The 14,463-nt window shown below is 39.5% G+C and overlaps 1 protein-coding gene across 1 annotated transcript in view; it reads left to right on the forward strand.

The window, feature by feature from the left end:
• The window catches only part of LOC128364959 (hsp70-Hsp90 organising protein-like), a gene marked incomplete at its 3' end in the record, with an annotated part of 41,863 nt that extends 28,226 nt beyond the window's left edge, over positions 1–13,637 (forward strand). Inside the window, exons 4-15 of the mRNA XM_053325580.1 lie at positions 1,686–1,745; positions 3,503–3,676; positions 5,954–6,082; positions 6,661–6,706; positions 8,634–8,724; positions 9,404–9,545; positions 10,787–10,891; positions 11,439–11,526; positions 11,844–11,877; positions 12,191–12,265; positions 13,304–13,406; positions 13,542–13,637. Coding sequence (XP_053181555.1) covers positions 1,686–1,745; positions 3,503–3,676; positions 5,954–6,082; positions 6,661–6,706; positions 8,634–8,724; positions 9,404–9,545; positions 10,787–10,891; positions 11,439–11,526; positions 11,844–11,877; positions 12,191–12,265; positions 13,304–13,406; positions 13,542–13,637 — 1,143 coding nt within the window. The remainder of the gene's footprint in view (positions 1–1,685; positions 1,746–3,502; positions 3,677–5,953; positions 6,083–6,660; positions 6,707–8,633; positions 8,725–9,403; positions 9,546–10,786; positions 10,892–11,438; positions 11,527–11,843; positions 11,878–12,190; positions 12,266–13,303; positions 13,407–13,541) is intronic.
• Between the last annotated feature and the right edge of the window lie 826 nt (positions 13,638–14,463).

Genomic DNA, 14,463 nt, shown 5'->3' on the forward strand with positions numbered 1-14,463 from the left:
CTCCTTTCCTTCCTTTTTCCTCCCTTCCTTCCTTGACTTTAGGACAACAGGAGGGTTAAGTTAATTCCTAGCTGAAGTGTGCAGTATGTTGTTATAAGTTATGATTTATCTGCTAGTTAGTCTAGTTAAAATATAATATAATATAATATGTGCAACACTTCAGTAGAATATCATATAATCTGCATTTCATCTTCTGTAAACTAACCCATGTTGCTCGTGTCTTTCTTGTTATGATTCCTCCACTAATTAAAAAAAACAAAACCCCAAACACGTCATCTACATCTCACACAACAACACACCACATTTGTTACCACGCCCGTGTTTATTATTCATGTCACCTGTTACACCGTCTGTCATCATCACACTGTCTCACAGCTGTTACTGTATTATACTCCCTTTGCAACCGCACCCTCGCTTCATAACTGGTTCTTCACCTCTCCACACCTGACTGCACTTATATAGGTTGGATTACAGTTTATGTGTATCGTAATAATTTAACTTGTTCAATAGCCTCAATTTCTTTAAAACCATTTTCTTTATTTGAGACAAAATGGTTAAATGATATTTTATTAAAGCCCAAATTATGAACATATATCCAAATTAAGCATAATTATGGCCCTGAACCTTATGTTAAAGCAAACCTAACAAGAAATCAAAGGTCCTTAGTGGCTCAGCTGAGAACAGGAAGCCTTCCCTTGAACCTTGAAGTCGGTAGATTTAAAAACATTCTTGAAGATGAAAGGTTATGTGACTCAATGATGTTGAAAATGAATCACATTTTCTTTGATACTGTCCCTTGTATGATGAACTGAGAACTCCCATATTTACTGAAATGTTAAAAACCAGGCGGGGAGTTCTGGTCATCTGAAATGAGGCCAACGTGGAAGTAACTTAGAATTGCATTCTATCAAAAGGCCACCAGGGGGCGACCGTCTCTATACAAGTCAATGGAGAATTCACCAACTTCTCACTTGATTTCTAACGTCAGTAAACGTTTTCAAAATGTGTTTATGGTCTCAATCGCTAGTTTAAAGCCTTCTTCAATGCAGTATGATGTTCATTTGGGACATTTTGGCCTCCCTGATTTTATATTTGACGATAAAGCAGGGTATGCATTAGGGCGTGGCTACGTCCTGATTGACAGGTTGATTGACCAATGTCCTCGAGATCCAGCCCTCGCAACCATGGCAACCTCCCCGCTCTGCCCATGGCTCCGCCTCATGCCCATATAAGTAGAATCTGTGTTGTTATTTTTCCCAGCATGCACCTGAAATTTTCAAGATGGCGCTGCCTAGATTCGAAACTATTGGCTTCTGAGCAGCAGTCCACAAACCAATGGGTGACGTCACGGATGTTACGTCCATTTCTTTGATACAGTCTATGTTAAAAACCCAGAAATGTTCTGGTGCTCTGATGATGACAGAATGGACTGGCTGTTTAACTGTAATGTATCCGAAGCCTGGAAAAAGCGTCAGGACGGTCTTTATGTTTAATTGCTCTAATGTCCGTTATCTGGTTTTCATTTGTTATTATTTGTTCCTTTCTTCTTTTGTTTTTGGTGTCATGTAAGCCCATTTAGACATGACAAATCAAATCATATATCAGTTGTTTGTTTCCATACATACATTCATTCATTCATATATGTGTGCCATCCCACATCCACCGTGTCCATGCTCTCCTTCCAGAGACAGAAAGAACGCAAGAAACTGGAGAAAGAGGAGAGGATGGAGGATTTATCAGAGCAGGTGAGACATCGTGTTCTCTACTCAGTATTTATTTCTCCATTTCTTTATGGTTTATATGTTTCTAATTGTGTGTGTATATATATATATATATATATATATATATATATATATATATATATATATATATATATATATATATATATATTTATATATATATATATATATATATATATATATATATATATATATTTATATATATATATATATATATATATATATATATATATATTTATATATATATATATATATATATATATATATATATATATATATATATATATATATATATATATATATATGTATATATATATATATATGTATATATGTATATATATATATATATGTATATATGTATATATATATATATATGTATATATATATATGTATATATATATATATATATATATATATATATATATTTATATATATATATATATATATATATATATATATATATATATATATATATATATATATTTATATATATATATATATATATATATATATATATATATATATATATATATATATATATATATATATATATATATATATATATATATATATATATATATATGTATATATATATATATATGTATATATATATATGTATATATATATATGTATATGTATATATATATATATATATATGTATATATATATAATCTTTATGTGCATTCATGTGGATATTTATACATACACTTAGATGTGCAGGCTCACTCATACTGTAAATTCAGGAGTGATGTTTTCAATAAATTGTAGCAAGTTTAAAGTTTCCCTGAAGCACAATAAAATGTGAGGAGAGCTTTGGGAGCCGTGATACAACTCTGGCATTCCCCTCTATCTCTCTCTCTGTCTCTCTCTGTCTCTCTCTCTCTCTATTTATCTTTATGTCTCTCTCTGTCTCTCTATTTATCTCTCTTTCTCTTCCTTTATCTCATTTTCTCTATGTATCTCTCTTTCTCTCTCATTCTCTCTCTCTTTCCCTATCTCCCTCTGTCTATATTTATTTCTCTTTCTCTTTTTCTCCCTCTATCTCATGTTCTCTATTTATCTATCTTTCTCTACCTCTCTCTCTCATGCTCTATCTCTCTTTCTCTTTCTGTGTGTGTTTAAAGTGGTTGTCTGATTGAGTAGAAGATGTATGTGATGGCTGTTAGCTGTGTCTGTTCTCTCTCTCTCTCTCCCCCTGTTTCCTGTCAGCCTCTACGCCATCTACTTTCAAAATAAGGCAAAAATGCCCAAAACATGATATAAAATATAAATAAATCAAAAGTGAGGCAGAGCTTGTTCTCACTAACTTCCTTTTACAGTAGAAACGTTAAAGCAGGAACCTGACAAAAAGTATTTCTCCATCAGCCTTTATTGCAGCTTTTCTCTTATGACATGCCAACCTTTCCGTTTCATCTGAACATAAATGCATTTTGTTATATTTTGTACTTCTGCATATTTCTGCCATTGCACTCAGGTCTTGTCCACAAACTGAAAATGTATTAAATACCAGGTGGATTGATTTATACACAATATCTGTGTGAGTTTTATGACACTACGAACTACATATAAACCCTCATCTCTGTTGATTAGTTGGAATAAAGCATATAATTCTGTTCAGTCCACTTTAAGCAACTTCCTTTAACTTTATCTGCACATTCTTTTGTCGTGTTATAAGATACGACATATTCAACTTAATAACAAAGAGGTAGTTGTGACTTCTTGTTCTTTCAATTCAAGGTTAAAAAGTGATTTTTTTGTAACAGGGAGAGGAAGTGCCTGGAGCCGTGACGGACAGCGACAGCGAGGAGGAAATGAAAGTGGAGGAGGAATGGACTGCGGTTCGCCCCAAAAACAAATGCAGCCCTGAGTCAGTCCCTGCCTTCATCGCTACGGAGAACAAGAGCAACCACCAGCCGCCCATCAGGACCACAGAGGAGGTGAGTGGAGGACACGCCTGCAGAATCGAGTACATCCTTTCCCCTTCAAAGTAAGATATCTAGAGATCTGGTGTGAAGGCTGACTTCTCTGCTAACTCACTGTAAAGTTGCATGTGTACTTTTAGTAAAATGCTTTGAAATTGACTCGAGTAAATAAAGTTCTGCAGATGTTGACACACAAATAGATCCCAAGAGAGTCCACCTACCCGTTTGCCGTGTAACAGCATGCCACATGTGCTTATATTTGGAGTACACTCAAACACAAAATCACCCCAATGGTCTAAAAAAGGGTCTTAAAAGGAAGTAAGTGCTTATTAAATTTCATTAGTTCTTATTAAGTAGTATTTTATTGTATATTTATTTTACGTTTGCCTCTCAAGTACTTAAAGTAGGAAACACTTTAGCACTTGGGGAATTAGGTGCTAAATTATTTACAAGGATATTTTTTAGTGCAGACTCAGACTCTAAAAGGCCGTCGTGATCCAAGACTGGAGAAAATCAAGTCAGTGTGCAAAGTGGGATGACGGCCCAACTCCAGAAATGCACAAACACGTGTTAACCCTTTTTTTTTTTGAAGGTTTGTGTATGTTTGTGCTGCCAAGTTATAAACAGACCAGGAAGACTACAGCTGAGGTTTGTTGGTGTCTGCTCACAAACAGAGGTAATGGAAAAAATAGTGAATATCAACCTGCTGCTGGTAATAGAGAGCTGCAGGGTTCCTCCTCTGGGGAACAGGAATGTGGAAACAAAATTCATTTATATCAATCAATCAATCAATCCCACTTCATTTGTATAGTACTTTTCATACATCACAGTGTGACACAAAGCGCTTTACATATTCAAAACAAACAAAGGAACTAGGAATTAGGAAACGCTATCATAACTCTCCATAATCTGCAATGAGGAAACACCAGAGGTAGGATTAAAAGTTAAATAAACAAAACGAAGAATGAAGTCACTGTAGAATAAAGTGAGTAAAACTGGAGATGTGAGGAGTAAAAGAGTAAAAGTAAAGAAGTAAAACAGACATTAATAGGTCGGTTATGAAGAAGAAACGATAAAGAATAAACAGAATAGTTGTATTTCAGTCTGGATCTGATCATGCTTGGATCCAAATCAGACGAAACATCTTACCTTGCTTTCTTTATTATTTATTAGTGTATTTATCAGAAGCAATGCACAATAATTAACATCAATATTTAGATTTTTCTTCATAATTTGAAGTTTAACCCATTGTTTACGTTTGAGAGCTGTAAAAACACCATTTACACATTTCTCTTTAGCTGGACTTTTCCTCATGTCACCCACAGTATACAAAAATGGAAATAAGGGCGCTTTCACACCACGAGTTCGATTATTTGGTCCGCACCAGGCAGTAAAATTGTTACTATGTAGCATACAGGCTGCGGTGTGGTCCGCGTTCACACCTGCAAACGAATCAAGATTGGTCCGATTGTTGTTCCCCTCATCTTCCGGTAGGTCGGCATTTGGTGCGGAGTCAAGCGGGCCGAGACCATCTCTTTTTGGAGGTCTCGATTGATGCTTTCACACCAACGAAAACAAACCGAACTAAGAGCTTTTGGTCTGAATGGACTGTTTAGTGCGCACTAACTGCTGTCGGTGTGAAAGTGCCCTAAAATGCATCATTTAAAAAAAAAAAAAAAGTGTGTGCAGCTGTTACACATTGTTATATATGCAAATGTACAAATTTGAACTTGAACCTGAACACATCATATCATCATATTCTATAAAATGTTCTCGTAGGTCATTGTGAATGCCTTTTAATCAAACATGAATTAATGACTGATGGGGAGTTTATGAATGTGAATCGGTGTAGAGACTAATTATAGGTCAGAATATGAACAGTGTGTAAAGGGTTAAAGCTAATTTATTGAGATTTTAGCCACAAGAAAAAAAGTGTGTGTGTGTGCTTGTTTTCATTAACTTTATTTTATAGTAGAATAAGTTAAAGCTGGTATTCATCAGGAAAGTAACCTGTTGTACTTTTCATTTCTGCTCAGCATTAATAGATAAAATGTACCAACATGCTCTGAATAAGTCTCAGTATCATTAAGTGTCACATTTTTCACATACTGTCTTCAGTCTTTGCTGTTGTAAGATATCTATCTGGGTTATTTAAGGTTATACAGTAACATACCTGAACCAAACAGGGCTTAAAATAAACATAATAACAAGCTAATCAGACACAGTGTTGATTTGCAGAGATAGGCGAGCTTGTTGTTTTTACATTTTTGTGACGTTTCGTGACGTCTCTAGGAGCCGGAGTGGGACGTCAGCAGTGCATTTGTGGCCAACGCTGCCAGTCACATCAAACTGAAAGGCCTGAAGACCCGAGCGCTGCTGATCTCCAGAGAGAACAAGGAGAACGAGGCCAGGAGCAGCCAGGTACACATGCTCACACACACACACACACACACACACACACACACACACACACACACACACACACACACACACACACACACACACACACACACACACACACACACACACACTCACTGCTGTTAAATCCAGGCATCCAGTTTGTAGCCACGATTACAGCTTCCCAAAGGTTTTTAAACAATGGAAATGATTGATTGATTCTCCAGCATGATTTTATTTTGTTGTATGTTGGGCGGCTGTGGCTCAGGAGGTAGAGTGGTCGTCCTTCAGTTGGAAGATTGGCGGTTCGATTCCAGTCCACATATAGATGTGTCCTTGGACAAGACACTTAACCCCAAATTGCTCCCGTTGCTGTACCAACAGTGTATGAATGAGAATGAATGGTTAAATTCCTGATGAGCAGGTTGGCACCCTTCGTGGTAGCTCCTGCCATCAGTGTATGAATGTGTGTGAATGGGTGAATGACAAGTAATGTAAAGCGCTTTCAGTGGTCGCAAAGACTAGAAAGGCGCTATATACAGTAAGTACAGTCCATTTACCATTTCTACTGCAGTAATAAGACAGCGTGGTTTTGATTACAGGTGGAGAACAATGACGAGATGAAGAGGAGGGGGGAGTCTCTGGCAGGTGAATCTATTTGCGGTTGATCAGAAGCTCCTTTTATCAAAATTTACATCATTACCTACTTTTAGTGAATTGTGTCCCTCAGGTTCCGACATTTTTACACATTTCATTCATCCTTTCCCTTTCAGTCCAGTTTCATCCTTTCTATTAATACAGTAACGTAACATTTTATTGTCATGTTGAGTCAAGTTAGCCTGGATGAAAAACCACTGATATCACTGCAAATGCAAAGTGTAAAAAGCTCAGTTAACCCAAATTCCTAAAAAAAAACCCCCATTATTCCTCACATTTCTCAAGTATAATCCAACCGTGAATCACTTCATACACATCTGTGCTGCTCTAAGTGGTAAAAATGTGCAGCAAACTTGTTTTTGGTTACTTCAAATTATACACTCTACAGATTTCATATGGATTATTTAATAATAATAATACTACATTTTATTTATAGAGCACTTTAAACAATACTCAAAGACACTTTACAAACTCAAAGACAAATTAAAACAATAAAACCATGTAGAATAAACGAAAACACAATCAATAAAAGCAATGCAAGGAGGAAAAGAAATAAAATAGGAAAAACAAAAGAAAAGAAAAACATCAAGCAGAAGTCCTCAGAAGTATCGGAAGTGCAAATGTGTGTCTGTAGTGTGGCCTTGTTCAGCCCTGACATTAAAATGCATGTTGGCTCATCGATCACAAGCGGACAGCTCTAAGTACAGGTTGCTCCGACCGCATTTGGAGGCACTCGGCACACAAAATGTGTCTTGGGTCACATTGACTGACCGCTCACTCAGCTGACTTCCTCTGTTCAAGTGGAAGTACGTACTCGTTGGTGCACCAGGGGCAAGGAAAGTTGTTTCAGCTCAGTGTGAGAGTCTCTACTGCGTTTTGTTTGTTTGAGGTCTCTTTGCACCGAAGGGCGGAGTGCTGTACCTTCATTCTCACACACACACACACACACACACACACACACACACACACACACACACACACACACACACACACACACACACACACACACACACACACACACACACACACGGAGCAGAGCAGAGAAACAGACAGTAACAACTGCATTAGTTAAATTACTGTAAGTGCAATAAAAAAGCTCCCTGAGGAAAAAGCCATATTAACTTAACACGCTATCTGATTTCTATTTAGACTTTTAATTTTCCCCACATGCCGATGTCTTTGTAAACAACTTCTTCTCCTTCTTCTTTTAATTTCCGCTGGTTAAAAACAACACATTTGGTCTTTTGGCAAGTGGAAATGGTATATGTGTTTATTAGCATATAGAGGGGGCGAAGTGAGGATCCGATCAGATACATGGAGACACACTGCCTTCCTTTCTTCCTTCCTTCCATCCTTCCTTTCCTTCCTTCCTCTGTCCTTCTTCCCTTCCTTCCTTCCATCCTTCCCTTCCTTCCTTCCTTCCTCTGTCCTTCTTCCCTTGCTTCCTTCCTCCTACCTTCCTCTCTTCCTTATTTTCTTTCCTCTTTCCCTTCCTCCGTTCCTTCCATCTTCCTCCCTTCCTCCCTCCCTCCCTCCCTCCCTCCCTTCCTTCCTTCCTTCCTTCCTTCCTTCCTTCCTTCCTTCCTTCCTTCCTCTTTTCTTCCTTCCTTCCTTCCTTTCTTTCTTCCTTCCTTCCTTCCTTCCTTCCTTCCTTCCTTCCTCTCTCCCTCCCTCCCTTCCTTCCTTCCTTCCTTCCTTCTTTCCCTCTTCCTTTCCTTCCTTCCTTCCTTCCTTCCTTCTTTCCCTCTTCCTTTCCTTCCTTCCTTCATTCCTTCCTCTTTTCTTCCTTCCTTCCTTCCTTTCTTTCTTCCTTTCTTCCTTCCTTCCTTCCTTCCTTCCTTCCACTGCCGCACACAGAGCTGTCCACCTGTGCTCCGATCAGCCAGGACTCAGGTTAATGTCAGTGTACCTTCTCCAGTGCAGGGCATTCAACTGTTTCAGCAAGGCAGGTACAGCCAGGCAGTGGACGTGTTTACAGAAGCCATCTACTGTGACCCAAAAAATCACAGGTGAGTTTTGAACCTCCTCTTCCTCCTTAACCCTCCTGTTGTCCTCCCGGGTCAAATTGACCCCATCTCTGTTCCTTCTTTCCTTCCTTCATTCATCCCTCTTTCTTTTTTCTTTGTTCTTCCCCCGCTTCCCTCTTTCTTTGCTCCCTCCTCCTTCCATACTTCTTTTCTCACTTCCTTCCTTCCTTCCTTCCTTCCTTCCTTCCTTCCTCTTTCCTCCCTCCCTCTTTACTCCTTTCCTTCCTCCCTTCCTTTTTTCCTTCCTTTCTACCTTCCTTCCTTCCTCCCTTCCTTCCTTCCTTCCTTCCTTCCTTCCTTTCTTCCTTCCTTCGTTCCTACCTTCCTTCCTCCTTTCCTTCCTCCCTTGCTTCTCTCCTTCCTTCCTTTCTCTTTTCCTCCCTCCCTCCTTCCACCTTTCCTTCACCCCTTCCTTCTTTCCTCACTTCCTTCCTTCCTTCCCTCCTTCCTTCCTTCCTTCCTTCCTTCCTCCTTTCCTTCCTCTTTTCCTCCCTCCCTCTTTACTCCTTTCTTTCCTCCCTTCCTTCCTTCCTTCCTTCCTTCCCTCCTTCCTTCCTTCCTTCCATACCACCTCATTTACTTCTCCCTCTGCGTCCATAAATTCAATTAAAAATAAATACCTCTGTGTGTCTGTGTGTCTCTCTCTCCTCTCCTCTCTCAGGTTTTACGGCAATCGCTCCAGCTGTTATTGCCAAATGGAGCAGTACTCTTCCGCACTATCGGACGCTCAGAAGGCCATTCAGCTGGCTCCCGATTGGCCGATGGGATATTGCTATAAGGCTTCTGCTCTGATGTGGTTAAAGGTCAGCACCCACTGCTCAGCAAACTGACACATTTAAACCAAAAAGTAATTATTTCCATTTTGTAGTTTTATACTTGGACTCAGTGTCTCCTGCCTGCTTTAATATTTAGAGCTCTAATATGTGACATTCAGCCCCACTACTACTCGCTATGTAGAGGTTTAATGAAATAAGGGCGACCTGAGCAAGAGGACGAAGTCACACTCCCTCTGTGTGTGTTGTAATCTGACTCTCTTTTTTTCCAACTTTATTGAGTAAAAGAACACACATTTATTTTGGGATTATGGTGCCAGGGGGACATCTAGTGGTGCTGAATGATATATATGTGCTTTTAATGGTTAAAGACACATAGGGGCTGATTTACTAAAGGTTTGCATGTGTAGAAACGTGTGCAAACTTGACATCACCTGCAAAAAATGTGAAAGCTGATCTACTAACGCAGCGCACTGAAGTTTGCATCTTTCAACTGTGCAAGATTATACGCGCTGTCCATTTAGTATGTTTACCATAATGAATGTAATATTAGTAGTTTACCGTAATGAATATAATATGGGGCGTTTTAACCCCAGTGTGCAAAATACAGGGAGGAGAAAATGCAAATATGTTATTTAGTACATGCATTGTGATTTACCAAACCTGAAGGTAATTTTTTCGGATAGAAACTGCGTCTATAAATAATAAGTTTGAAGGCCAGGTATTAACCGGCTGTTACTATGGAGATGAAGAGACGGATGCACAATGACAGAATACACACAGGACAGATTTTTTCCACCCGTGTTTAATATTTTTGGTTTTACTAACAGCATTGGCTTTGTCACTAAAAATCGCCCATATGTGGGTTTTTCTCTTCCACTAGAACCTGATCACATTTCATTTTGCGCTTGCAGCTTTCTGCTCGTCCAAACTCTCCATTAAGACACAAAACCCTCATTTAAATACTGCTGTCTGCACCTGTTTTCATTTACGCAGTTATTCTTAGTAGATCACCTGCAAAATGCTCGCAAATAAAACACGCTGTCTATTGCACCGTGCATGCAATTTAGTACCCACTATTTGAGATCTTAGTAAATCAGGCGCTTAGTGTAAAAAGTGACAGGATGATCTTTAACTTTTCAATTTCATGTGATGTTTCTGTGTGTGTGTGTGTGTGTGTGTGTGTGTGTGTGTGTGTGTGTGTGTGTGTGTGTGTGTGTGTGTGTGTGTGTGTGTGTGTGTGTGTGTGTGTGTGTGTGTGTGTATTTCAGCGGTACATGGAGGTAGAGAAGGTCATGGAGGAGGTGTTGAAGTTGGATCAGCACTGTAAAGAAGCGTCCAACATACTCTCAGAGTGCCGGATCCTGCAGCTTATGGTGAGCCGGGATTCCTGCAGAGAAAAACAAGAGCAGAAATCTGTTAAATTCAACACTGCAGAACTACTTTTTTCATATTTGTTGCTGTTTTGTGTGCGGGGCGTTGCACCAAACATAGCTTCGTAGATTAATCAAAGATGTTGGAGGAAGGAAATGCTATTATTAGATTGATGACAGTGAATATACAAACAGGAAATATGTAACAAAGGTTGACTGTGTGTAATCAAACCAGTATGTGTGGGTATGTGTTTCAACCTCAGTAACTTGCATGTTATGTGTCATAACCACCATGACGCCCCACTGTCAGGCGTTTCAGCAACCACAAGTAGTAGCAGCCAAAGTTTGACAGTGTGGGAGGGGAATTAGTGTCTTTGCACATCTTAGAAACTGCTGTATGCACACTTTTAACCAGCTGGTTAGATTTAAATGTGTAATCGTTGTTTAAGTTCAGGATATTTTGAAATAGTGAGACACACAAGGCAACTACAATGTACTTTAGCGACTCTTTAAATGTTCGTCTTGATGTTCATCTCTCTTTTTATTTCAGGAGTTGGGTTTTGAAGAAGAGCAGAGTAAACTGCTATTAGAGAAGTTCACAACTGTTCAGGCGATCCTCACCTCACCCGATGCCAAAGGTGAGAGCCAGCTGCAGTACCTCCTCTGTCCACTGGGGCAGCACTGCCTCAGTTACAGTATTATCAGACACACACTGATATTACTGGCAGCACTGAAAACAAGAGTTCAGCGTAAGACTGTAAATTCCTAAAACTTAATATCAATCCAACAGTAAACTACTCACAATACTGTTTTGAAAGTCCTGAGAGAAATAAAATAAAAGATTATTGTTGTAGAAAGCCAGAGAATACCACAGCAGCCACAGTGGTAAAATATTGTATTACTCTGATGTTATTGTTATAATGTGACTCTACTTTCTGTCTCCTCCAACCTGAAGCACTGAAGCAAACACCTGAGCAGGACCTGAGTGGGTAAGTTTTATCACTTGACAATGTTTGAATGTAATGTATAAACTACAATACTCTTATCATGTCAAACATGAAACAAATCTTCTGTTATGTATAGGAATACAGTACCTGCTATGTTTCAGTATAAAATGACATTTTATACTATACAATATGTGATCTTTGCCCTTGTTTATGTGCCATCTGTTTTTCATCTCATCTGCCCACCCTGTTCCCGTCTTTCACTTGTTTTCTGTTCTCTTACTCCTGCTGTCTGTCTTCCTTTTTCTATCTCCTTCCTATCTTCCTCCTTCGATCCACCTCTGTCTCTGTCTTCTAGGAGCTGTCGTTCTCTGTGGGTTGGAAACATTACACTGGAAGTGTCAGAGAAAAACCTCTTGGATCTTTTCAAAATGTAAAAACACAGTGTGTGTGTGTGTGTGTCTGTGTGTCTGTGTCTGTCTGTGTGTGTGTGTGTGTGTCTGTGTGTCTGTGTCTGTGTGTGTTTGTGTGAGGACAAATTGAGCTGTAAAGAGCCTTTTTAGACGAGGTTGATGAGTTCAGTCATTAAGGGTGGTTAATAAGAAATGAAGTCAGTCAGTTAGAGCCTGGAGTGCTGTAGGCTGTTTTAACAAAGATTGAAGCAATACATCAGAACAGGCCCTAATAAAGCAGCAAGACATCTGCATGAAGCTTCACAGGTAGGTAAACGTTAGTGATGGGTGGTCTTACAGTGTAAAAGGAAATGTTGCTATCAGTCAAAACCACTGTTAAATCCATACAGTTGTTTTATATCTGCAAAGATGTGAGTATAGTGTGTTTAGTTTTTTATTATTGTGCATTGAATGCCTTTATTATATAGTGCCAGTGGAGAGATGACAAGAAAAGAGAGAAAGAGCTGCAATGTCACAGTTCATGGTCGGCATCTTAAACCTTAAGCTTCAATGGCTCCACTAATATGCATTTTTTCATTTTCCAAGCGTAGTCTACACATGCAAGCAGACAGTACATTTACAACAAGCATAAATCATATAGTCAATAAAGTAAAATTTACATATGATAGAATACATGTGTTGATACAGTCTGCAGCCAAAAAACATTAAAAAACAATTAACAATCCCCACAACTGTCCCAAAGGTCCTCACCAATATATATCATCACTCCCTTCCAGAAATAAAAAAAAACTGTCCACTTTTAGGTAGAAAAAGTGTTAGAAGTCGTCGTCGTCACAGCAGTAAGAGTACAGTAGGTAGCACCTGTAGAAAGAAGCTTTGATATAGTAGTTAAAGTAGTATTAGGACTAGCACTAAGACTACTAGTAGTAAAACTATCAAGGATCATTGTATTACATTAATTGTCATAGCTGGATGTGAAGCACAGTGTCATTTCAGGTGCAGATCTGTCCTCACTGTTTTCGCTGTAGATTAGCCGCTCTGTGTTTCCGTGGTTACAGGTACGGTGAGATCGAGAGCATCAGAGTTCTTCACGAGCGCTTCTGTGCCTTCATCAACTTCAAGAATGCCAACATGGCTGCCAAGGCCCTGGAGAGGCTACAGGTGGGTGAGAGGAAGGCTCATTTCGAATCTTTTCATCATGTAAAACGTTGCAGTATTTTAGAAGTGCACAGCTTTGAGTCGCAGTAATGAGCCTTCATCCTGACATGACGTGATGTACTGTGTCCTCCTGTCCAGGGGGTGGAGCTGGGGGGCAATAGGCTGGTGATGAGGTACCCTGACCGGTGGATCCAGCGGACCACGCCCTTGGTACAAAGGACCACTGCTGGCCTGAGTTCCAGTGCTGCAGGGACACAGCAGAGCTCAGCAGCAGCCATAGGGTACTGAACAACACATTATCTGTATATCTGTGTGTTTAGCCCAGCCGAGTGACTTTTCCAGCAGTTACAGAAAATAATCTTATGTGCTTTATCGCCTCCTGTGTCACTTTCCATGCACCCTGTGTCCCATTATTTACCTACATGTGTGTTTTTTGTGTGGATGATTTGTGACGAATTGTCTGCTCTGATTCCATCCGTGCAGGTCCAGGCGGAGGTTGCCCACAAATGGAGATGAGTGCTTCTACTGGCGGACCACGGGCTGTGACTATGGCGACAAGTGCCGCTTCAAACACATACCTAACCAGCAAGGTCGAGACAAGAAACCGTGACAATCATGTCCACTGCCTTCCCAACCGCAGCACCAAGGCGCTTTAAGTGAGGATTTACAAAGAGAAAAAGGACAAAAGGAAGAGTGGAGGATGAACGCTGACAGCTGAATCTGTGTGTGTGAGAGAGTCAGGTGTAATGTGAATGTGATGTATGTGATAAGGTCAGGGGTTGTGCCTCTGACATGTTGAGGAAACGTTCAGAGTCCAACGTCAGGAGGCTGCATTAAGAATAAATCTGTGTGATACTGAAAAAACATCTACTGTAAGGAGGTCCAATGAATTTAATTTATAGTAAGCGTCACTGTGGAGTCTGACATCCGTTTGGATCCCAGAAAAACTCCGATGACCTCCTGGTTTCTGATCCCCGCTTTGTTGGAAGGATGTTATCCATCATCAAAAGGATTGACTTGGAAAATATGTTTGGTTGAGTCGTTCAGGAAACCTTTGTCT

The sequence above is a fragment of the Scomber japonicus genome, chromosome 2 (genome assembly GCF_027409825.1).
Source record: "Scomber japonicus isolate fScoJap1 chromosome 2, fScoJap1.pri, whole genome shotgun sequence".
In the NCBI taxonomy this organism is placed as follows: Eukaryota; Metazoa; Chordata; class Actinopteri; order Scombriformes; family Scombridae; genus Scomber; species Scomber japonicus.